The sequence below is a fragment of the Drosophila elegans genome, unplaced genomic scaffold, assembly GCF_018152505.1.
Source record: "Drosophila elegans isolate 14027-0461.03 unplaced genomic scaffold, ASM1815250v1 contig_476, whole genome shotgun sequence".
NCBI classification, from domain to species: domain Eukaryota; kingdom Metazoa; phylum Arthropoda; class Insecta; order Diptera; family Drosophilidae; genus Drosophila; species Drosophila elegans.
In genome coordinates, this window is record NW_024545863.1 from 9,997,139 (window position 1) to 10,021,479 (window position 24,341).

A 24,341-nucleotide genomic window follows, 5' to 3' on the forward strand; every position below is an offset into this window, starting at 1 on the left:
CCACTGTGAGTGCTCGAACTTTTAGTTGCTTTGGCTTTGACTTTGCAAATTGATGGCTTTCTATTCAGTTTACGGACAACACGCGCTGCAAACGAACGATGTCGGAGAGGTGAGTTAAATAAACCGGGAAACCCCATGATTGTTATTAAATTAGCTTGGATGAAGCAGCCAGGAGACTTGCGAACTTACCCTGCCCCTGGGCCAAATTAAGGGCATCAAGCGGCGTAGTCTCTATGATGACAGCTACTTCAGCTTCGAGAAGATCCCCTTTGCGAAGCCTCCAGTGGGAGAGCTGCGATTCAAGGCCCCGGTGCCGGCAGAGGCGTGGCCCGGGGTTTTGGATTGCACCCACTTTGCGGAGAAGCCAACCCAGAGGAGTTTGTTGACGGGCGTTATTGAAGGTACCGAGGACTGCCTGTACCTGAACGTCTACTCCAAGCAGGTTAGTATGATGGAAGTGAGCCATAAACAGCTCATTGAAGAACAAATCGGGACGCAAAATGAGGTAAAACTTAAACAAGATTAAAGCATTTGATTTAGTTAATTTAAAGTACATTTAAAATGTCAAGCTAAATTTCTTAAAACATAATGCTTAGTGCCTGAATGTTCTGAAACCATAACTGCTGGTCATTATAACACTGATAACTGATTTGCTTTTCAAGTTGAAGACTGACAAGCCGTTGCCCTTAATGGTATACATATATAAAACAAGATTAAAGCATTTAATTAAGCATTTGTTAATATAATAAGGAATTCAAAATGTCAAGCTACATTTCTTAAAACTTAAAACTTAGTGCCTGAGTGTTATGACACCATAACTGCTGGTCATGTACCCCATCGATTATGACACTGATAGCTGATTTGTTTTTGCAGTTAAAGACTGACAAGCCGTTGCCGGTATTGGTCTACATTTATGGCGGGGCCTTCACAATCGGTGAGGCAACGCGCGATATCTACGGCCCGGACTACTTCATGGCCAAAGATGTGGTCCTGGTAACTCTCAATTATCGCGTTGATTGTTTAGGTGAGTCTGCAGAAATTGATAGCGGGTATCTTATCTATAATTGTCAAGCGATTAGGATGGTGCCTTATCTTGCGCTATCTGTGGGGTCAACATTTCAGTTCTAATTCTAATTTTGTTGTTAGATGCTACACTTGTTTGAAATGTTTGGTTAAAAAAATTTTAATGATATTTTTACTTTTTTATGGCAAGGTTTAAAGATTAACATTTTTTTATTGAGAAATGACAGGTGCAAAGTGACATTTTTCGCGCTTTTTATAACAAAATTTTAAAAAACTCGTTTATATTAAAGTAACATAAGCATCTAAATATTTTTAAATATAATTGTTTCACTGTTGAGGACCCAAGATTTTGTTTTAGTGGGTTTTGGAAATCTTTCTGGTTTTTTGGTCCTGGAAAAGTGAACTTAAGGAATAACATGTTGCTTTGTGGTTTTCCTCCACCCAGGATTTCTCTCCCTCGAGGATCCTAGTCTGGAGATACCCGGAAATGCAGGCCTCAAGGATCAGGTGCTGGCTATTAAGTGGGTCAAGCAGTACATTTCCAACTTCAACGGCGATGATAACAACATTACGCTTTTCGGAGAGAGTGCCGGCGGGTGTTCCACCCACTTTATGATGTGCTCGGAACAGACCAGGGGACTGTTCCACAAGGCCATTCCCATGTCGGGCACTGTGCACAACTACTGGTCCAATAACCCACGTGAGGACTTCGCCTTCCGCCTGGCCCAGCAGTACGGCTTCACTGGCGAAAATGTAGACGCCAAGGTTTTGGAGCACCTTCGAGGAGTTCCTGCCAGAGACTTGGTAAACCACAATCTAATAACACCCGAGCACCGACGGAACGGCCTGCTCTTCGCCTTCGGTCCCACCGTGGAGTCGTTTGTGGGTGCGGACTGCGTGCTGCCCAAGCCGCCTGTGGAAATGGCCCGAGATGCGTGGTCAAACAGTTTGCCCATTATGCTGGGCGGAACCTCATTCGAGGGTCTCTTCATGTACCCAGGTGTATCCGCCAATCTCAAGGCATTGGATAGCCTGAACCAGGACCCCACGAGGATGGTGCCGCGGGATGTGCGGGACGTCAGCAGCGAGCAGGATAATCTTGAGTTCAGCAAGCGTCTGATCAAAGCCTACTTCGGAGATTCCCCACCCAGTTCAGAGCGCTTCATGAACATGCTCGACGTGAGTAGATAGAAGTTAACGATACTCCAAAGCCTTACTCTATACCCATTCACATAATATCTATCCATAGCTATTCAAACATAAAAATGTTGTTCTTGATTTTTTTTGTAATTGTATCGTATTTTATTGAAGTAGGTTAATTATAAGGGAAATTAATTTGTGCACTGGTAAAAAAAAACCGAGAAAATCCAACCATGTGAGTAGGTAGAAGTTAAAGATACTCTTTACTCTATACCCATTCATATAATATCTATCCATAGATATTCAAACATAAACATGTTTTTTGTTTTGTAATTGTATCGTATTTAATTGAAGTAGGTTAATTATAAGGGAAATTTGTTTTATCAACCATTTCTACTAAATTTAATTATTTTGCGCTTTTCATCCATTGCGTTTTTTAGTTATAAAACGAAAATATTAATATGCCTTAATATTTTATTTGACTGTTCTTCGAGTTGGTTTTAATAACTGACTTTAATTTTAATATAAATTTGAATCAAAATATGCGTTGTATTTAAGATAATATACAAGCTTTTGCACGTTTTCCACATTAATTAAAGTATTTTAATATTAAATCTTGCCGTTAAATATATATAAGATTTTTAATTCAAAAGTCAGATCTTTTTTTTTACTATTCCTTTTTTTTATCAATGCTCTTCACCTAAAAAGACATATGTGTACCAATTTCAGACTATGTTTTCTGATTAATTGTAGTCTCTGGCCCATAGTCCATAATAGCTGCTAATCTAATCGAACTCCCTTTTTCCTTAGTTCTACTCCTATAAGGTCTTCTGGCACGGCTTCAATCGCACTTTGAACGCAAGACTTGCATATGCAAAGGCACCCACGTATTTCTACCGCTTCGACTTCGACTCTCCGAACTTTAACTTTTACCGGAAAAAGTTCTGCGGGGACAACATAAAGAGTGGTGTGGCCCATGCCGACGATCTGAGCTATTTGTTCAGGAACGCACTATCTTGGAAACTGGAAAAGTCATCTGCTGAATACCGCACCATCGAACGGATGGTTGGTATTTGGACGGCGTTCGCAGCGACCTCGAATCCCAACTGCCCGGAAATTGGTCAAGTGGACTGGAAGCCATCGACAAAGGATGATCCCAAGCCAGTGCTCAACATCAGTAACGAAGTGAAGATTATTGATTTGCCCGAGTATGAAAAACTTCAGATTTGGGATGGAATCTACAAACCGGATCAATTAATCTAAGTCGAACATATAGTTAATTGCTTAATGCCATAATAACAGATTCTAAGAGGGATACTATTTTAAAGCATTGTTGTGTTAAATTACCTATTAAAACAAAGTAAAATATTTTTTATTCCTGAAACTAGGCATTCCCGCAATAAAACAGATTTCTTTATTTAAATAAATACATCGTTTTACATCTTTCAGTAGAAAATTAGATTATAGTTGTAAACCTATGTAAAATCGTCATATAAATTTGCTGAAGAGGATATTTTTTTATTATTACCAGCTATAATTTTAAAGATTGTTGTATTCTTTTTTTTGAGTATTTAGCTTACCAAACTCCTTTAAAGTGAAACAGTCCACATTACCACATTACTTCTTCGTCCTAAAGAAGCAAACAAAAATCTGAAAACAATCGTTTTACAATCGTATACAAACGTGGATAAAAAACGTGTTTTATCCATTCGTGCAATTATATTATCAGCCTTTAATATAATGAGAAAACTTTGGACCGTGGTAAGCATGTGTGTCAAGCATCAGGTGAAATTCGTACGGCTCGAAACGGGATTCTTACGGCAGCTTCCAGCGCTGTTTACCAAGTTGTTTCTCTGGGAAAACCTATGGGAAACTTTACCCTTTTAATCTGTTAATGTTTCAGGGAAATGCCATTTGAAGTCCTTTCTTGGAATCAGTCTTCAGCAAGCGAACTGGGAGGATTCTTGCGTAGGACAGGTAGCACCTCTTCTAGGAATCGAGCATTAAAATATTGCTGAAACGTACTCCTAAGTAGCCCTTGTGGGCGATGTTCTGCATCTGCATACCTGTGGAGTGAAAATCACGAAGCACTTAGTTAATAACGGACTTTGCCAACTAGCTGCAAAAACAGCTCAATTATCTGTAAACTCGATAAGCAAATCAATGAACATTCGTTGTTAGGATACATAAAAGAGGTTTACATAGAAAATAGTATACATACATAAAATATATTACCACCCTTAAAAACCAGAAATGTTAGATATTCAGTTTAAACTAACAATTAATAAACAAAATGTACATATGATTAATATACGTTTAATATAGATTAAGTTTTCCCCCAAAAACGTGGATAATAAAATAACTATCTGGGTTTCTTGTGTTTTTTTTATTTTTTTTTTTTTGCTCGCTTTACAGAGTCGACTGAAAATTATGTTCGCGAATGGGAGCATATGAAAACAAACAGCGTTTAGGGGGATGCGCCTATCCACTCCTAGTACTCCTCAGCACCCTCGCCCTCGCCGTCGCCAGAGTCCATGCCGACCTCCTCGTAATCCTTCTCCAGGGCGGCCAGATCCTCGCGAGCCTCGGAGAACTCGCCCTCCTCCATGCCCTCGCCGACGTACCAGTGGACAAAGGCGCGCTTGGCGTACATCAGATCGAACTTGTGATCCAGACGGGCCCAGGCCTCGGCAATGGCCGTGGTGTTGGACAGCATGCACACGGCACGCTGCACCTTGGCCAGATCTCCGCCAGGCACCACAGTGGGCGGCTGGTAGTTGATGCCCACCTTGAAGCCAGTGGGGCACCAGTCCACGAACTGGATGGTGCGCTTGGTCTTGATGGTGGCAATGGCGGCGTTCACGTCCTTGGGGACCACATCACCGCGGTATAGCATGCAGCAGGCCATGTACTTGCCGTGCCGCGGATCCACCTTGACCATCTGGTTGGCCGGCTCGAAACAGGCGTTGGTGATCTCGGCCACCGACAGCTGCTCGTGGTAGGCCTTCTCGGCGGAGATGACCGGGGCGTAGGTGACCAGCGGGAAGTGGATACGCGGGTAGGGCACCAAATTGGTCTGGAACTCGGTGAGGTCCACGTTGAGGGCACCATCGAATCGCAGCGAGGCGGTGATCGAGGACACAATCTGTCCAATCAGACGGTTCAGGTTGGTGTACGTGGGCCGCTCGATGTCCAGGTTGCGGCGACAGATATCGTAGATGGCCTCGTTGTCGACCATGAAGGCGCAGTCCGAGTGCTCCAGGGTGGTGTGCGTGGTCAGGATCGAGTTGTAGGGCTCCACCACGGCGGTGGACACTTGCGGGGCCGGGTAAATGGCGAACTCCAGCTTGGACTTCTTGCCGTAGTCCACGGAGAGTCGCTCCATCAGCAGCGAGGTGAAGCCGGAGCCGGTGCCGCCGCCGAACGAGTGGAAGATCAGGAATCCCTGCAGGCCGGTGCACTGGTCGGCCAGCTTGCGTATCCTGTCCAGCACCAAATCGACGATCTCCTTGCCAATGGTGTAGTGCCCGCGGGCGTAGTTGTTGGCCGCGTCCTCCTTGCCAGTGATCAGTTGCTCCGGATGGAACAGCTGGCGGTAGGTGCCGGTCCGCACCTCGTCCACCACGGTGGGCTCCAGGTCCACGAAGACGGCGCGGGGCACATGCTTGCCGGCTCCAGTCTCACTGAAGAAGGTGTTGAACGAGTCATCGCCACCGCCCACGGTCTTGTCGGAGGGCATCTGGCCATCGGGCTGGATGCCGTGCTCCAGGCAGTAGAGCTCCCAGCAGGCGTTGCCTATCTGGACGCCCGCCTGGCCCACGTGGATGGAGATGCATTCACGCATATTGATTTTTAACGGCTGGCTTCCGATACTAGGTTTCTCACACGCGACTACGGAAATTCACTAAAAGTGTGGAGCTACGATTTGGCGTCTGACTCGGCGAGCGTATACGTTGGAATGCCCGACTACGGGTGGGGATAGACGCAAATAGCACGGGGCTCTGGGCTCCGGACTTCACAGCAAACTTCACAAACTCGGTCGGAGATTATTAGATAATACACGCGTTCACCAATCGATTTTGCTCTGGCGGCAAGGAAAAGCTCTGTCAGGCTTGTTTTTGGTAAGTTTGTTCGAATTCGGCTTGAGTTTGAGACTGCTTTCTACACCACATTGCTAGCTCTTGGCCAAAATTGATTTACCATCGGCAGGAGTGCTGGGATGCGACTATATTGGCGGTATTTACCCAATTTAAATATCTGTAAAATTGGCCTCAACACAAACACGCTTGTTCTGTAGGTTTAGTGTGGCCGTTGCGCGTTCGCTCAAATATACCGCCTGGCCTGCACAAAATACCAAAACATTGCTGGCTTTAGAAATTGCAACAAAATTAGGGAACGTAAATATGAATTATTAATTTGATTGAACAAAATAACATCTTAATGTTTATTATTGTTTTGAGCGAAAATAAATTACTCAAGACATAGTTAATATATTTTGGGCGGATAAGGGATAACGTATTTGCTTAGCATTGTAATAGCCTGATTCCATTGCCGCATTACTTTTAAATTGACTTTTTAAAATCAATTGGCGCTTAGCATTTAGCTAATGTTACTCCAAAAAGTGAGGGGCACGAACAGCTGATCTGGGTTTGTTTACTTTTGAATTGTATAAGCGACTGGATGAAATTTCACCTAAAAATATTTCAAAATTGCTGAAGAGCCAGAGTGGTCGTTCCTTCCTACTTAAATTGAAAAGGCAACACTGGCCCCAACATGAAACTAGTTTCCAAATATATGCAAATTAAGAAGTTTAGACAGACGTTAATAAATACCTTTGTTCGTCTTTCTGCTTTTCCTTTTTCTGGGCATTTTCCTCGAATTCAAACAAAAGCTAAGACAAAAAAAACTGGAACAACTTTTTGGCTCGTTCCCCGAATTTCTGAAGAAAATTATTAGTATATTATAAATAATATATAACTATATCAAATATATATATTAATAAAAGATAACTTAATAATTAATATAAATAAAATGTTCCTGAACAGGCACGCAATAATTCAGACCCACAATAAGCGTCCGTCTTTTTTTAGTATTTCCAGTGCGCCGCAATTTTCGGTATTGTGCAGTACTGCGCAGCTATCGATACATTTCGCGCACTTATCGATTAAGCTACCGCGAAAATTGAACACTGAAATTTAGTATTGGCCCTTCCAATATTTTAAGATCTTGGTAGGCAAGTACAGAAACGATAAATAATTTGGTGTGAGTCCTAGCAGTTCACGCCATTTACGTTGCTGTGTATAAGTCATAAGATTGAAATGTTTTTTGAATCTTGCCTAATATTATGGACTGCTCTAATTTTTATACAACGATCTGAAAACACGTAAGTTGAAGACGTAGATAATGAGTTTGTTTTTTTCACTTGTGCCATACCTTTGGGTATTCCTTATCTTCATATTTGGGGTATTAATGCAGTACAATTAAAACATAAATATAATTGAAATTCGATAAAAAGCTCGGAGGTGAAAGTCCTTTAAAACTATTCTTAAACTTTCCCGAATTCAGCTATTGGTTGAATTGGTTGAAAGTTGTATTTCCTGCCCATCTCGTTGGCCGTCGAAATACTACTCAGCTCTAAAAACTTTAAAAATTATGTACTCTCAGCCCATTACCCCAATCCGTAACTGAAGAAAATAAATCCGAAAAAATGAATTCCGTGACTTTGAAGAAAACTGAGGACTCCAGTCGGCTGTTTGTGGTGCTGAAGCACCTGCTGCTGTGGCGCAACTTCCGAATGACGCTGATCGTCTTCACGAGCGTGCTGCTCCTTTTGCTGGATGTGATGGCCCACTCGGTGATCAGTGTGGTTAGCATGGCAGGCATCACTGTACTCCTTGCGGCCATTGCTCATCGCTGCTACTTGCAGTTCTGGAGGTCCTGGAAAAGAGATGGCAGCAAGGAGCAGATTCCACGATGGTACCCTCAGGTGACTATCGATATTCCCCGGGAGGAGACTATGCGACTGGCCGGAATGGCGGTGCTTCATTTAAACACGATCTTAAATCGTCTGATGGGATTGTTTCTTGTGGAGAAGTGGGAGGACACCTTAAAGTTTCTGGTATTGCTCTGCGGCATCAATTTGCTGGGCGACTGTTTCAACGGCTTGACATTGCTGCTTTGTGGTAGGTGGATACTTTTAAAATTATCTCCTTGTGTTTAGGAGGCTCATTTATATCACTATGCAACACAGACCTGCTAACCTAAAAATCCATTAAAATATGTACTCTTTAGAGATTTGAACAAAACAAATTCGGCGCAGAAGAGAGTTGAACTAATGATCATTTTAATATTTTTGTTAAAATTATCAATACTATATATTATAATGGTTTTTTCTTGCAAGTCTTTCATAACAAAACAAAACTAATGTATCATTTGCTTTATTATTTAGGACACGTCCTTGTTTTCACCCTACCAAAACTGTACGAGTGGTACAAGCCATTAATTGATGCCCAGGTCCGAAAATTCCGTAAGTGCAAGCAGCTAGAGAAGAAGACTGTATCCGAAACTACGACTGAAAAAACGGACAATATTCAGGAAGAATATCCGAAGGAAGTGCCTTTTGAAGGCCAGGAGTCCAGTGATGGCAATATACTGTATCTGCTGGAGGAGGAGCACCGCAAGGGATGTCGTTGCTGCGATTGCGAGCTTCAGGATTTGCCCATCAAGGCACACCAACTGTAATCATTTAATAGTTTCCTTTGATGTTTGTGTTCAAAATTTGTTTTGTGACTTATATTATATGTTTATTTCCCACTCAGTTGACATTCGTATATGCTTCATTTCTCGACCTAGTTCGTAAAATTTTAGAAAGGGGAGCTGGGATCGAGTTTGCCGTCCGTCTCAGGTCATTCGATTATGACATGTGGAAACTCTACCAGCCGAGTAGACGAGCTGGGATCAAATGCTTCCGATTTATCAACCCGCGTTGTGGCAACAGCATCAGGCGAATAGCATGCCCATCGGATGACCAGGAGGACTTCAGGGTCGTTGAGCTGTCGGTGGGAAGTGTACGGGGTCGTCGGCAGAGCGGTATCTATGGCGACACCTTCTTCAGTTTCGAGGGAATTCCCTTCGCCAAGCCCCCGCTGGGAGAACTTCGGTTCTTGGCACCTCGTCCGGCGGATCCATGGAACACAGAGCTCGATGCCCGGCAAGAGAGGTCGATTCCTCTGCAGGTGGATAGGCAGACAGGACAGGTCATTGGCAGCGAGGATTGCCTGTACCTAAACGTGTACACCAAGCATGTAAGTAATCGTTACACATCAAATTCCATACACATCAAACGTGGTAAGAAAGCCGTGACTTTTGTACCTACGACTACAAAAATATTCACCGAACAGTCTTTCCTATTTCGAGTGGCGTACTTTGCCTACAATCTCGCCTTTACATATTTTTACTTAGAACGCGCCGAATAAGAACACTTTTGAGAAAGGTATTAATAGTAAATATCAATTATTTCACTTTTGACTGGACTGGACTGGAAACGACCAACACAGATTCAAGAAAATATGCAAAGAATTTTGTAAATTTATTATTCTGATATGCATATATATGTATATCAGCAAATCACCTACATTAGTACTATTAACCTTACGCCTCGGCAGTCACGAAACCAAACCCACAATTTCTTTTAGAAAAACACAACTTGACAGAGTGTTTTGGGATTACATAATGCAAAATAAATATTTGTTTGTTGAAAATCCCTCTCACGACATATTATAAACCACTTTGGGCCTGCTGCGGCTCACCCACCTGCTCATCGTCTCTTTATTTTTCTTAAATTAACTATTGAAGAACTAGTCCAACAGTCAGTCAGATGCTTTAACTGACCAACGTTCGAAAGGCTTATTAAATTGCAAACCATTTTGTACATATTGTAGTTCCAGTTGCAAATTGTTTTTCTAATAAAAGTGAAATTATATATAATTGAAGCTGTTAAAGCAAGAGAATCATAATCGTTCAAAACTTATTCAAAAACAAAAATCTGGACAGGTTTTTAAAAATTGAAGGGTTTCACCCGTTGTGGGTACTTTAATCAAATAGTTTTTTTAGTATGTATTTTTAATGTATTAAACAGCTTAGGATAGCTATATTCAAAACGCCTTTAGTGCCCAAAAGATGGCGATTGCAAGTCTTTTGTTGGCCGTGCAAAAAGAGCTGTATGTGCGCCATCTGCTGGACAAGAAGAAAAGCACATAAGTGATGACATATTTATTTAAAAACTGGTAGACAAAGCATCGTGTATCTGCTGATCGGAGCAGCTTCTTCTTGATTAGATTAAGCTAAACAAATCTAAAAAAGGGTTACTCCAGCTCTTTCGAACAAGTGATCGTAAAACCTAAGCTTGGGCGTCTCTGGCAGTGGAATAAACTTCAGTTCCTCGCTGATGTTGAGCACCATACGAGTTCCAGATCGATTGACAGGCTTCCAATCTACCAACGGCTTAGTCAGCGGAGAGTTGGGATCCGAGGTGGCGGCAAAGTGCACCAGCATTGACACCATTCTACAAATCACGGTGAACTCCGGGCGTGATTCATCCAATTTAAAAGTAGCCGGAAGTACATAGATGTAGCCTAGCTCGTCCACATGTGCAACGCCGCGCTGCTCCTTTCCAAAGAATCGAATCCGGTAAAAGTTAAAGTCTGGGGAATCGAAATCAAACCTGTAAAAATAAGTTGGTGCCCGGCTGTAAGCCGTTCTGGACCGCACTAATCGATCAAGCGAATGGAAAGCGTTGTGGGTAAATATTTCTGTTAAGGCATCGAAATGCTCAGTGCTCAGTTGTTCGCCATGCGCATTGCAGAAACACTCCAACAGTTCCCGACCCAATTCACTCTGCAGGTCGGGACCGCACCAACGCTTGAGGGTCCAGGGAAGCACGCGTTCCGGATATTCCTGGAACAACTTAAGGACCTTGGGATCGGTCCTCCCACCGATCATGTCAAGTAATCCTTCATTACTATTAGCGCCAAGTATGATAGGAATGCGGTTGCTCCAGCTGTTGCGCATCAGTTCCTTGGGATTCGCCAGAAGAACAGCGTTGGAAGTGGGATACCACTCTACGCTAGGTGCAAAGGCAATAGAAAGACCTTTACCCTTCTCCGCCGGACTGAAAAGGTCCGTTGAGATGAGCTGATGCGGATCTGCCTTCAAGAGGAACTCCAAAACCTGACTATCAACGTTATCTCCCTCGAATCCCAAGTGTTTGGCCAGGCGATATTCCATATGAGGCAGGCCGTTCAGCTCCATGGAAAAGCCGGCCATTAGGATGGCCTTGTGGAAGAGTCCTTCCGCTTGTGGACTGGCCAACAGCATCTGAACGATCATACTACCAGAACTGTGGCCAAAGATGGTAATCCTATCAGGGTCCCCGTTGAAATTGGCTGCGTTCGCTTTTATCCAACGTAGAGCCATGATTATATCCTTAAGGCCTGCGTTTCCAGGAATCCCCAGTGAGGGATCTTTAAAACTGAGGAACCCTGAAATATAGGTTTAAGAATTATAGACAAAATGTCTAAAAAAATAGTATTTTTAGGCGCAGGGCTTCAGTAAAAGATATGGAGATCATTATATTATCAAACAAAAACACATCTTGACGAGGTAAAATTGACGTGACGATCGCACCTTCAACTCCAAGCATTTCTGATATCATATTTTGTGACGACTAGTTTTTATTTTACCAAAGAAAAAATACTTTGTTTTTTTTTTCAATTTGTTTTGTAATCGGCACGCTGCTTTGAAATGGTTAAGTAACAAGGCTATCGTCACAAAATGCGATATCAGAAGTTTTTGTTTTTTTAATTCAGTCACAAGTTTTAAACGCGGTGAAGGAGGCATTCCGACATTTTAAAGTATATATATTCCTGATCAGCATCACTAGAAAACTCTATCTAGTCACCTTGCCGTTTCTAACCAAACTATAAGTTTTCTAAAAAGTATTATTTCTATTGCAGATAGAGGACATTTCAAAGAGAAAAAAAAAATTAAAACTGTTCTTAAATTTGTATTAAATACTATACTGGTAAAATATGATATATCATATTATAAAGCTCCCATAGGGACAATCGCAAAAATATATGTAATATATTAACAATATCATATAGCTGCAATGGGAACGATCGAAAAATTCATCGGAAAATCATTCACCGCTTCGTTGTTATAAGGAACATTACAATTGTTACTTAAAATATTTAGTTAGTAAAGCTAAATAAATTTGTAAGAGAGTAACTCACCCAAGGGTCCCAAGCGATGGCCGATGCTTACGTGAAGGACATCTTCTCTCATTAAGTAGTCCGGACCCCAGGCTTGTCTCGATGAATCTCCGCTTTTAAACAATCCGCCATGGATATAGACCATCAATGGCAAGGGTGTCTCGCTGTGCAGCTATTACGAGGATTATTATTTGATTATTTTTGATTAATAACAATTTACCCAACACAACATTCAGTATTAAACCAGTGTTCGAACAAGTATCAGTCTTGTGGACTTGAAAAGGTTTAAGGTAGACCAATTTCAAAAAATTAAAACTTCGTTTTTTTCAGATTATTTCAACTTCCATAGCTGCAATGAGAACGACACAGTTTCATTGCTTTTAAGTCTTTTAGTAGGCGTGTTATAGAACATTTTATTTAAAAAAAGCTTCACGGGTATAAAATCTTTGGCTCATCGAAGTTTACTTTCATTTATTTTTTAATTCGAATTTTTTTTATTTCTTAATCGTTTGGGTGGGAATAAGCTTTTCTTAAAGTTGAAGTTGAATTTTGGTATTTTGATAAAAACTCTAATTATGTTTGAATATGGGAATAATTACGGTAAAATTGCCTTATCTTTAAGTTGTTGTGTAATTCTGCTACGGAACTGGCACCAAATTAATTCTATGAAAAAGATCAAAGAAAAATATTTAAGTACCGAGCTCAGACAGTAAGTAGGAAAGGTACAAGGTGGCCACTTATTTTCTTTTCCTAGATATGTTTTAAAAGTATCTTGGTTCTCCCCAACACTGTATAAAACCAACGTTTCCGAATATAGACTAGATATTTTTGACACTTTAAGACTCACAGTTTTCACTGAAATATTCAAGTACAGGCAGTCCTCGGAACCCTCCACCAACTTGGTGTAGGAGCTCACTTGTAGGCACTTGTTCAAGGGCTTGGAACAATCTCGAACTCCATGCCAAGGCTTCAGATCGTGTGGCTCCTTGAAGCGCAGACTTCCGAGCGGAGGAACAGCATATGGAATGCCATCAAAAGCGTAAAACTGTTCGGCATATAGTGATTTAAGCAGAATGCCTTGCACTTTTCCATGTGTCGTCTTTACTACAGGCGAAATTTCACTACTGCAAGTTATAAGTATATTATATTATTGTGGTGCGAGTTGGCCTTAAAAATGTTCGCTTACTAATCGGACGTCATCTCCAAACTCGAGAAGCACACAACCTTCACTGTATGGAAATTTTATAAGAAGCAGAATTCCAGCGAGATAGTAGCTTCTTATCAAACTTAAAGCAAACTAACTATTTACAATGTCTAATTTCATGCACTTAAGCCACAGAACCACAGAATAATATATATAAAAACCATGTGATAAGTATCATGAACTTCAAACACAGTCACAGTAAGCCTCGTAACTCTAAGCCTAATTGGAAATGCTGTTTGTTTTACGATTTGTAGGAGAATTGCTATATATATGAAAACAAGTTGACCAGAATATTAAGCAAAAAAATGTAATGTTAAAAACAAATTTCTGACTATTAAATATATAATTGTATATTGTATATTAAAATGAAATTTCATAATATTATATACATTGCATATTAAATTACTTGATTAGATTTAGATATTAAATAGTTCCTATTTGATTAAAATCCATTTTATTTAATTTAAACATGGTTTAAATTTAAATTTAATTTTCAGATTTTTTAATACTATCCGAAAATATTCAAATGAAACAACTTGATATAGTCGTCCGACTTAAATACTACTTGCACTTGTAAGACAATTTTTAGAAAGTTTCATGCTGATAAAATAAGAGACTAGTTTGCGTATAAAGAGATTGCTTTATATTGTTACTGTTCTAATAACCGGGGAACTCGACTTTATAGTTTCTTCTTGGTTTAGTTCTGCAATGTGTTTCTAATGTTACACAAAATATATTGAATGCCTCCTCTAGTTCGATGAATCGAGGCCACCCCTACCCGTTATGGTGTACATCTACGGCGGCGGATATCGCACGGGCGGAGCGATAAGATCCAAGTACGGTCCGGATTACCTGATGAGCAAAGATATCGTATATGTGCTATTCAACTATCGGCTTTGTTCGCTCGGATTCCTAAGCCTGCCGAGTCGCGAATCGAATGTGCCGGGAAACGCGGGTCTCCACGATCAGTTACTGGCACTTCGCTGGGTAAGCCAGCACATCCGGAACTTTAATGGTGATCCGCAAAATGTAACGCTCTTTGGCGAGAGTGCTGGAGCTGCCTCGGTGCACTTCATGATGTGTCTACCGCAGGCCAAGTGTCTCTTCCACAAGGCCATTATGATGTCTGGGTCGATGCTAAGTCCCTGGGTAGAATCCCCCGAGAGTCAGAGTTTGTTCTGCCGCCTGGCCCTTGCTGCAGGATACAAAGGACCTGCGGAGGAAACATCCATGTTAAAGTTCCTGCGCCGCGTGGAAGCTGAGAAGCTGATGGGTCACGATTTCATCACAGCCCGCGATCGGTGCTTTGGATTTCTCAACGCCTTTGTTCCTGGAGTGGACCTTCTGGAGGGTGGTCTCATTCAAGTCCCCTTTCAGCAGCTTATGAAGGAGGCGTGGTCCGCAAAAGTGCCCCTGCTGCTGGGCGGCACTTCCTTCGAGGGTCTAGTCTGCTACCCCTTCTGCCAGCTGAACAATGGCTATATGCTGGAGCTGCTGAAACAGGAACCCGCGATGGTTCTGCCCCACGAGCTATACTGCTCGATGAGCGTCGAGGAGCGGAACATCGCCGCTGAGGCACTGGTGAAACATCACTACGGACCGCGCGGAATCACGAAGAATAACATCACGCAGATCTTAGATGTAAGTGGGCATTTGTTGATTTAACAAAAATATATAAACTCTTAAACAAGTTAAGTCTTAAACCACACGAAAGGCTTTTACAGAATGCTTAAGCTGATAAGAACAGTAAAAATATATATCTGACTGTTGAACTCCAAATGTTATATTTAATATTTAAATTTAATATTTAATCGTAATATTAAATACAATGTATATTAAATAGATAGATTTAATAGTAAAATATTTTAATTAATGTGGAATTTATTGCGTTTAAAATAGTTCTTTATTGATTTTAATGCATTATATTTAAGTAACATGGTTTAAATTTAAATCAAATTTTTAAACATTGAATTCACTTCCGAAAATACTCAAATAAAATAAACCTATTTTAATTGAGTACAAAATATTTCGATTTACTAAGATTTTTTACCAGTGTCGTTATTATTTTAAAACCTAAGTTTACGTTACGTTTTTGGAATTATATTTCTGACGACATGTCGTCTTTAAAAAAGTAAGTCGCCAGATTTGTTAACTCTTTCCGTTCACCCAGCTCTTTAGCTACAAGCTTTTTTGGCACGGCATGCATAGGGTTGTCCTCTCCCGATTATCCCACGCCCAAGCACCCACGTATCTATACCGGTTCGACTTCGATTCGCCCAAGTTAAACCTGATGCGAAACCAGCTTTGCGGTGACGACATCAAACGTGGTGTCTGCCATGCGGACGACTTGGGCTACATATTTCACAAGAAGGCCCAGAAGAAGCAGCCCGTGGATTCCGCGGAGTACCTGACCATCCAGCGAATGGTGGGCATTCTGACGACCTTTGCCAGGACCGGTGATCCCAACTGTTCGGAGACGGGGCCGGATCAGTGGCTACCCGTCACCACAAAGTCCCCCTTTAAGGTATTGAACATTGGACAGGATGTAGAGTGCGTAACGCAGTTTGAAAAGGAAGGACTGGAGGTGTGGAATCGGCTTTATAATAATAGGAAATTATTTGAAATGTAATTTCATATTTTATAATTTTTATAGCTATATTATATTATTGACTAAAATTTTATATTATGTAGTTTTCTGTGACCGGTTTGATTTATTTTGAAGATAAAAATACACATTTTCCTTCTTTCTATAAATTTAGACTACATCTGTATCACACACATAAATCAAACCTGACAATGCTTTTGGAGTTGTACGATTCAAATGAGCAGTGAATGAAGAAAATTGACAGTACCCGATATCCGATAGTAAAATACTATATGGAATTATTACCTTTAAATGGTAAAAAAAAATATCTACCTCTAACTCTTCCTCTTTTTTTATAACCTTGCAGAGGATATTATAATTTGCAACACAAAAAAGGAGACATCTCCGACCCTAAAAAGTTGGGTTGGTAGAACTTAGATAGTGTGCACTATCGAAGGTTTTACCTATCGATTGTGTCCGATATCGATAGTATCAAAAGTTTTTCAGGCTCTGAAAAATAGTACGAAATATCAATAAAACAAAACCAAATTTTTTAATTTATAGCTGAATAAGAAAATAATAATTTTTCGCTATAAAAATGTTTTCAATTTGGCAAATATAATTTGATTTCTGGGTTTGAAAAAACAACATAGCTCGTGCTAACATAACTGTTCGAAAAAGTAATGAAAATGAAAAAATTTCGAAGCTAAATAAAAATTTGATAATTCATAAAAATCTAAAAATCTAAATTTTTACGATGCGTGAGCTCATTTTTGTAAGTCAAACATGTTCAGTCCATCGTCTTAATTGTTGTTAGATTAGTTAGGTAATATGAGTCTTAATATAGTCATTTTATAAATACGAACAGAACAAGTTTTAGGACATACGAGTATACAGCATACATGTTTTTTTACAGAGCCAGAACACCGATAGAAGCAGAACTCACTTTTCGTATACGTGATATTTTTGTACCTGCACATAAAATGGTATTTCATTTAAAAAGGCGTTGGCTGTGAATATTTCTGAGTACGACACGTTAAATTACAATTCATTTCATGTTGTGCACCATTGTTGAAGTTGTTTTTTATCAAATGATAGAAAAGTTAAAATGTAAAATACGTTAGAGGTCAATAAATTTTATTTTTAAAAACTCTTGAAAAATAAACTTTTAGTCATTCCAAGGGCTTGAGTCTGATAAAAAACATACAGTATTTTGTGAATCAACTTCTAACTAATTCACAAACAACCACAGTTGTTCCATATTTGACGTCTTTTTACTTAAATGACGTTCAGAGGTTTCTTGACCATATAGAATAACGGTCTGAAGTTATAGCTTACAATACTCGACCAAAATCAAAACAAATCAATCCAAACAAACGGTTGGCAAATAAATTATTCAAATATATTTAAGTTTTCTCATTTTTTTTCAAATTGGAAAGAGCACTATTATTATTTTGACCGGGCGAAATCAGTCCACAGTCAGTCTTGTCAGTCATAACAAGATGTGAACGAAAAACACAACAATTACAAACATTTATGGATGAGGGGCGTTAGCACTACTATTATTGATTATACTTTGAGACTTTTTTTTTAAATCGTTGTAACGTTCGAAAAGTACAGTGGAAAATCGGCATAGCCTCTCGTTTTAGAGAAAATTTAATTTTCGCCATAAATGCACGGGTATATTAACTTCGCCTTGCCCAAGAATGCTTACTTTCTTGTTTAAAACATGCCTTATGATTAAACCTTAAAAATTGCAGTTCTAATTATATGATTTGTAAGATTGTTTTTTTACATTTTTATAATATTTTTGTTTTGGTTATTTTCGCGTCGTTCAACGTTTATTATTGTGTATTTTCACAGATTAATCACCTTTTGTTCCCACTGTTCAGATTTTCTGTGCTAAAGCTGATTCAAAGCTTTGCGGCAACGCCCCACTCCAGTCAAAAGCTTGGTGACCGTGTAAACAATTCCAGATCGCATCAATTTGTTTGTTTACATTAGTTTGGCCAGCGCGATCAAAATGTTGTTGACCCACTCGGTGGGCGGCCCACCCCTTTTGCCGCTTGATTTAGTGCCAAGAAGCTTTACGTTAGCCGAGCTGTTAGTTCCAGATACTTGGCTAAGTTGAAGATCAGTTAGATTAGCTACTAGAGTGAGCTTTTTGATTACCGACTTATGTGACTTGGATACTTGTCAATTTTGAAGATACTTAACCAGGAGAATTTTGTGCAGTGTTTATTAATTATGCATTCGTTTCCACCCGACGGCCCACGCTCGATGATCGCTTGTGGCTATATCAGTTATTCTGTTTATCTCGGCTCCGCACTTGAAACACAATTTTGTGTTCTTTTTGTATTTTTTATTCTCTCTGCGGCTCTCTACGCTCTTCTTTTTTGAGTAATTTGTATTCTGATATTTGTGTTAATGTAGTATTTTTTTTTCTATAATATTTTTTTCACTTGTTTTTGCCTATTTTGCGGGCTTTTTTGCTGGACGCTCCGCCGCTGGAATTCACTGTGAAAAAGTGTGTTTTTAATTTCAGTTTCGGTTTGGCGCTGGCGCGATTCAGTACGCAGCTCGTGGATATATCTATATATAGTTAATCGATCGGTTCGTGTGTGGCTGGCTAACTAGTCTACCCGAAATGAACAAGAACCTCGGCTTTGTGGAGCGCCTGCGCTGGCGCCTCAAGTAAGTTTCGACGTTGACCTTAATGCCGGGAATTATTTATTAAATTACCGCCGATTAATGCCGGAGAGTGTTCTATACTTTCGATTATTGTTGTTGTGCTTTTGTTGTGGTAGCTTTGTCAATTGAAGCGGTTCGTGTTTCAAGTTTTTTTGTTTGGTCCTCTCTCTTTTTACCAATATTTATTAGAAATTTTTGTTCTGTCGAGCATGACTAATTCGGTGGAAGATGGGGATTATTAATTTTTGGCGTTTTAATTGAGGCAGTTTTGCAGCCAGGAGATTAGATTTTGTAGAATTACGCAACCGTCATTAATACGATACGACTCATCGACGAACATCGTTGCAAGCTGATAAAATTGTTCTTTATTGACAACAGGCAACAAGCAAACAGCGAATCTTAGTTAAATTTACGGGGTCTATAAACTATTTTTATATGCGTAACAAAGCCTGTTTATACTTAAAAAATTAGTTCATTTAGTTCTCACCAGAAAATTATAAACATACATAAACAATTTTAGTCCACCAAAAACATTGCCAACAAAGTTTTCACATTTGCTTCTTTAATTCGAGAAAGTTTTTGCATAGGTAATAAAACTGTCACTTGTAACCATTAAACGATTCAATTCATAAATTTATATTTATTGCTTAATCAGAATAACGTGAACGATTTATTTTATGTTTATTGGCCTATATACCAGTAATTTCATGGCTTGCCATTTAATCGATATAAAAATTAAGTTGGTGTATGTAAATGCGTTCGAACTGTGCTGTATACTTTGTCATGTAATGTTAACAGTTTGGCCACTAATTGCATATTTTCACAATCAAAAAATATATAATAACTATTGTAGCTTTATTCCAAATATAATAAAAGTAGCTTGTCAATTGGCAATGATATCAAATATTGACTTTAGATTGATGTGGTCCAGTCATTGATATTCTCGTCCGGTACTTATCACACTTCAACCTTGATAATAAAGGTAAAGACGACTTGTAAATAGGTTCAGTTTCAACTCGCTCCACGTCATTTCACTTAAAATGTATTGCCACTAATTGTGAAATTAAAATTTTATCACGATGACAGCTAAATAGGTGTGATTTTATTTTGTTTCCTTGCTGTATTGCAATTAAAAGTCTGTAAAAGTCTGTTTGTTTCCTTGCTGTATTGCAATTAAAAGTCTGTAAAGGGTTCAGAATAATTATCAGCAATTTTCAACATTCTCGTCGTTATTACTATTGGATAGGATACATATGCACACGCATTTAATTCATGCTAGTAATTTAAAATTAAAGTGTATTTTTAAACGTCAATAGACCTGAAAACGAACGTATCTCGGGACCTTTCTGCCTAGAGGCACTTATTTTTAAATATAATCAAAATAATTAAGTCTACTTAAGAGCTTGGCCTGTGATAACAAACTGACAGCTGCTGATAAGACAGAACAATTGCCCATGCTTATTATATATTCAGAAGATTATGACGACACTTTGATGTTCATTAACGGCAGTAGAAGGGGTTGCCTGAACTTCAAATGATTTAAGTTCTGAGTACTGCATTGGTAGCAGCGGGCAGAGTTAATTTATCACAGACAGACACGTCTGGTTAGCAGGTGAACCACACAGAGGACTAAGCCACCCAAGCCTTATGTCCAGGATGAGCCTGCATCTATTGTTATGCGTACACTCAACCAAATTCAAGTCTACTTATTTTAATTCGTTAGAAATAAAACCCACTTTTCTACACAAAAAAGCGTTAAAAAACCAAGATAAAATTAGAGATAAACTCTTTACTGACAAAAACTTAATTCGTAACATAAGATTTTGCCAAATTTTCCTAAGCTATTAATTAAATGCTCATTGTTTTCATGAATTTGCCAGTCAGTGAAAGGTTTCTGTGAGGGAAAACTAAATTTTAGAATTATCAAAGCCATTTCTAAATATAAATAAATACGCACAGTTTTGTACCCTTGAAAAGATTATTATAATTTCAGTCAGTTTCTGTTACAGGTATTAAAAAAATCGGTGCAAGCCAGATCGGACTACTATATTATACGGCTTCCATTTGAAAAATTGAAAAATAAATGAACAAAAACTTAACCTTTGATTTTTTCCTTTTGAATATACATCGAGATAAACAGACAGTTACAGTTTTCAGAATTCCGGCATTAAATTTATTGAAATAGGGCAACGATATCATGTAGCTGCCATGGAAACGATCGGAAAACTATGCGGAAAATAGGCATAGCCTCTCCGAATTGGCGTTATAATGAATATTAAACATTTACGATAGCTGCAAGGGTATATAAACTTTAGTTTGCCGAAGTGGGCTTTCCTTCTTTTTTAACATTATATACAAATTCTATAAAGTTGATTTTAGCTTAGAATTAGACTAATATATAATTTATTTTATGAGCCGCTTATCAGCCTTAGTATTAAAGAATATTTTTCTGAGTGGTTTTGTAGAGATGAGAATTGGATTGTGATGAGCTGGTGGATGCAATGTGATGAACACCAGCAAAACAATTTAAATTTAATGCAATGCATGCAGTCTGCCTACTGGCATGTGGCTTTGAAAATAAATTAAAATAATTGGCTCTGTGACAAAAATATCAAATTATCCGGCTGCTAGTCGATCCCAATATTGTTATGCTAATTATACGTTCGCTCGGCGATTGCAGAACCATCGAGCATAAAGTCCAGCAGTATCGTCAGACGACCAACGAGACCGTAGTCGCCGACACCGAGTACGGCAAAGTGCGGGGTGTGAAGCGACTGTCGCTCTACGACGTGCCCTACTTCAGCTTCGAGGGAATCCCCTACGCCCAGCCGCCGGTGGGGGAGTTGCGGTTCAAGGCCCCGCAGAGACCCACCCCCTGGGAGGGGATTCGGGACTGCAGCCAGCCCAAGGACAAGGCCGTCCAGGTGCAGTTCGTCTTCGATAAGGTTGAGGGCTCTGAGGACTGCCTCTACCTGAATGTGTACACCAACAATGTGAGTATGGCCAAAGAATAGAAAATGATGCAGATAAACATACAATATGAAGTACTAAAAAAACTATGATATGAACGGCAAGACTCGAACCACCAAAATTTGTTTGACAGTCTAAGGCTCTTCATTCACCAACTTGTACTATGCGCTTTGGTGCGTTTAAGGCTTGATCATTGGCTTTGAAGCCTATGATTTGAACTTTGTTTTGCCATCTATGCCTTAATGTGTTCTAATTAAATTTAATTCCAGTTCAATTAATTCCAGTCCAATACGTAAATGGAGGATGCTGATTACCACATCTCGTTTATTAATTAACAAGTTTTGTTTTATAATTTCTTACATCATTTGTGACGGCATTCTTAGCCAAAACGCCTTCATCTCATGCCTTGCTGACTAATATTTATTTTGAGAAAACTTTTACTTACTTTACGAATAATGCCATCATTGTGCAACATGACAGTCAAATTTATTAATGAAGATTATGCGATAAAAATCTTGTAATCTTTTGAGATAAAATTTGGCACCAAAGTTCGAGAAGATAAGTCTGTTTTTGAATATTTAAACTCAAAGTAATTTTTTAAATCACTTAAATATTTGTATTTGCTTAAAGTAAACACTTTTTATTACGATGTTTGTGCTGCGAATATTAAGATACTAAAGACTGTTTATTAAGACATTTTAAATTGAATTCTGTCAAGAGTATTTGCTTTGAATAAAAACAAGAAATTTGTGCCTTGCAATCTACTAAAACCTTTTTCCATTTCAGGTAAAGCCCGATAAGCCCCGTCCTGTTATGGTTTGGATCCACGGAGGGGGCTTTATTATTGGCGAAGCCACTAGGGAATGGTATGGTCCAGACTATTTCATGAAAGAAGATGTTATTCTCGTCACCATACAATATCGACTTGGAGCTTTGGGTACGATACAAGTCCGAATAGCAAACAGTTGTACTAACTATTTTACACCAACAAAGGTTTTATGAGTCTGAAGTCTCCCGAGCTGAATGTTCCCGGAAATGCTGGTCTCAAGGATCAGGTATTGGCTCTCAAGTGGATCAAGAACAATTGCGCCAGTTTCGGTGGAGACCCCAACTGCATCACCGTCTTCGGAGAGAGTGCAGGCGGAGCATCGACCCATTACATGATGATAACCGAGCAGACCCAAGGACTCTTCCACCGCGGTATCCTGCAGTCGGGCAGTGCCATTTGCCCGTGGGCCTTCAACGGCGACATCACCCACAATCCCTACCGCATAGCCAAGCTGGTGGGCTACAAGGGCGAGGACAACGACAAGGATGTGCTGGAGTTCCTGCAGACCGTCAAGGCCAGGGATCTCATACGGGTCGAGGAAAATGTCCTGACTCTGGAGGATCGCATGAACAAGATCATGTTTGCCTTCGGGCCATCTCTGGAGCCTTTCGTCACGCCCGAGTGCGTGATTCCCAAGGCGCCCAAGGAGATGATGAAGACCGCCTGGAGCAACTCAATCCCCATGATGATAGGGAACACTTCCTACGAGGGACTGCTGTGGGTGCCAGGTAGTTTTAGTTACTTCGCTTGTCTCCCAAAATGAATTCCGCACTGCTCACATTCACGCTCTTCTTTCACAGAGATCAAGATGATTCCACAAGTGGTGCAGCAGGTGGATGCCGGTACTCCCTTTATTCCAAAAGAATTGCTAGCCACGGATCCCAGTAAGGAAAAGTTGGATTCATGGAGCGCACGGATTCGCGATGCTCATCGCACAGGAGCAGAAAGCACCGCGGATAACTATATGGATGTAAGGGATGTAACTATATCAGCAAAGAGCTTAGATAACTTTAAATGCTCATTCTCCGCCAGCTCTGTTCGATTTACTACTTCGTGTTTCCGGCCCTGAGGGTGGTCCATTCCCGACACACCCATGCCGCTGGAGCTCCTGTGTACTTCTACCGCTTTGACTTCGACTCCGAGGAGCTCATCTTCCCGTACCGCATCATGCGAATGGGTCGGGGTATTAAGGGAGTGAGCCATGCCGACGACTTGACCTACCAGTTCACAAGTCTGCTGGCTCGCCGACTGCCCAAGGAAAGCCGCGAGTTCCGCAACATCGAGCGAACCGTGGGGATCTGGACTCAGTTCGCAGCCACCGGAAATCCGTACAGTGAGAAGATCAGTGGCATGGACACTTTGACTATGGGTCCAGTTCGGAAGTCCGACGAGGTCATCAAGTGCCTCAACATCGGCGATGAGCTTAAGTTCATCGAACTGCCCGAGTGGTCCAAGGTCAAGGTCTGGGAGAGCCTATATGATGACCACAAGGACTTACTGTTTTAAAGGGATCAAAGTGAATAGCTGAATGAATAGAACTTGTACATATATAGGACAAAATGCTTTATAAAATATATTCAATAATTTGCTTGTTCGATAAGAATACTTTTATTATTCAGGAAAATACGT

At 40.1% G+C, this 24,341-nt stretch overlaps 5 protein-coding genes across 8 annotated transcripts; 3 read left to right on the forward strand and 2 right to left on the reverse strand.

Moving 5' to 3' along the window:
- The first annotated feature begins 18 nt into the window (after window positions 1–18).
- On the forward strand, window positions 19–3,586 carry LOC108140988 (esterase B1). 2 transcript variants are annotated; one of them, XM_017264062.2, is made up of 5 exons: window positions 19–109; window positions 169–442; window positions 874–1,024; window positions 1,469–2,202; window positions 2,974–3,586. In XM_017264062.2, exons 1-5 carry the CDS (start codon window positions 99–101, stop codon window positions 3,424–3,426), a joined length of 1,623 nt encoding a protein of 540 aa, XP_017119551.1. In that variant the 5' UTR covers window positions 19–98; the 3' UTR covers window positions 3,427–3,586. The 2 variants fall into 2 exon arrangements, with proteins under 2 accessions (XP_017119551.1, XP_017119550.1); XM_017264061.1 differs by having other exon boundaries at window positions 88–109; window positions 166–442.
- Window positions 3,587–4,530: 944 nt separating this feature from the next.
- On the reverse strand, window positions 4,531–6,474 carry LOC108140991 (tubulin alpha-3 chain). Its single transcript, XM_017264066.2, has one exon. It carries the CDS (start codon window positions 6,005–6,007, stop codon window positions 4,655–4,657), a length of 1,353 nt encoding a protein of 450 aa, XP_017119555.1. The 5' UTR covers window positions 6,008–6,474; the 3' UTR covers window positions 4,531–4,654.
- Window positions 6,475–7,437: 963 nt separating this feature from the next.
- LOC108140992 (reticulon-1-A) lies at window positions 7,438–8,980 on the forward strand. Its single transcript, XM_017264067.1, has 3 exons — window positions 7,438–7,546; window positions 7,828–8,345; window positions 8,612–8,980. Exons 1-3 carry the CDS (start codon window positions 7,482–7,484, stop codon window positions 8,902–8,904), a joined length of 876 nt encoding a protein of 291 aa, XP_017119556.1. The 5' UTR covers window positions 7,438–7,481; the 3' UTR covers window positions 8,905–8,980.
- Window positions 8,981–9,045: 65 nt separating this feature from the next.
- LOC108140949 lies at window positions 9,046–24,312 on the forward strand. Its single transcript, XM_017264017.2, has 10 exons — window positions 9,046–9,467; window positions 14,392–15,279; window positions 15,809–16,263; window positions 18,115–18,184; window positions 18,825–18,916; window positions 21,594–21,906; window positions 22,670–22,820; window positions 22,877–23,440; window positions 23,513–23,682; window positions 23,745–24,312. Exons 1-10 carry the CDS (start codon window positions 9,084–9,086, stop codon window positions 24,216–24,218), a joined length of 3,561 nt encoding a protein of 1,186 aa, XP_017119506.1. The 5' UTR covers window positions 9,046–9,083; the 3' UTR covers window positions 24,219–24,312.
- Window positions 10,420–18,812, reverse strand: LOC108140987 (esterase B1-like). Of its 3 annotated transcripts, XM_041709718.1 has the most exons (5): window positions 13,621–13,881; window positions 13,282–13,558; window positions 12,456–12,606; window positions 10,886–11,702; window positions 10,697–10,830 (listed from the first exon to the last, which is right to left on the reverse strand). In XM_041709718.1, the coding sequence occupies exons 1-5, from the start codon at window positions 13,632–13,634 to the stop codon at window positions 10,797–10,799; spliced, it is 1,293 nt and encodes a 430-aa protein (XP_041565652.1). In that variant the 5' UTR covers window positions 13,635–13,881; the 3' UTR covers window positions 10,697–10,796. The 3 variants fall into 3 exon arrangements, with proteins under 3 accessions (XP_017119549.1, XP_041565651.1, XP_041565652.1); XM_017264060.2 differs by having other exon boundaries at window positions 10,420–11,702; XM_041709717.1 differs by lacking the exons at window positions 13,282–13,558; window positions 13,621–13,881 and adding an exon at window positions 18,095–18,812 and having other exon boundaries at window positions 10,420–11,702.
- Window positions 24,313–24,341: the final 29 nt, after the last annotated feature.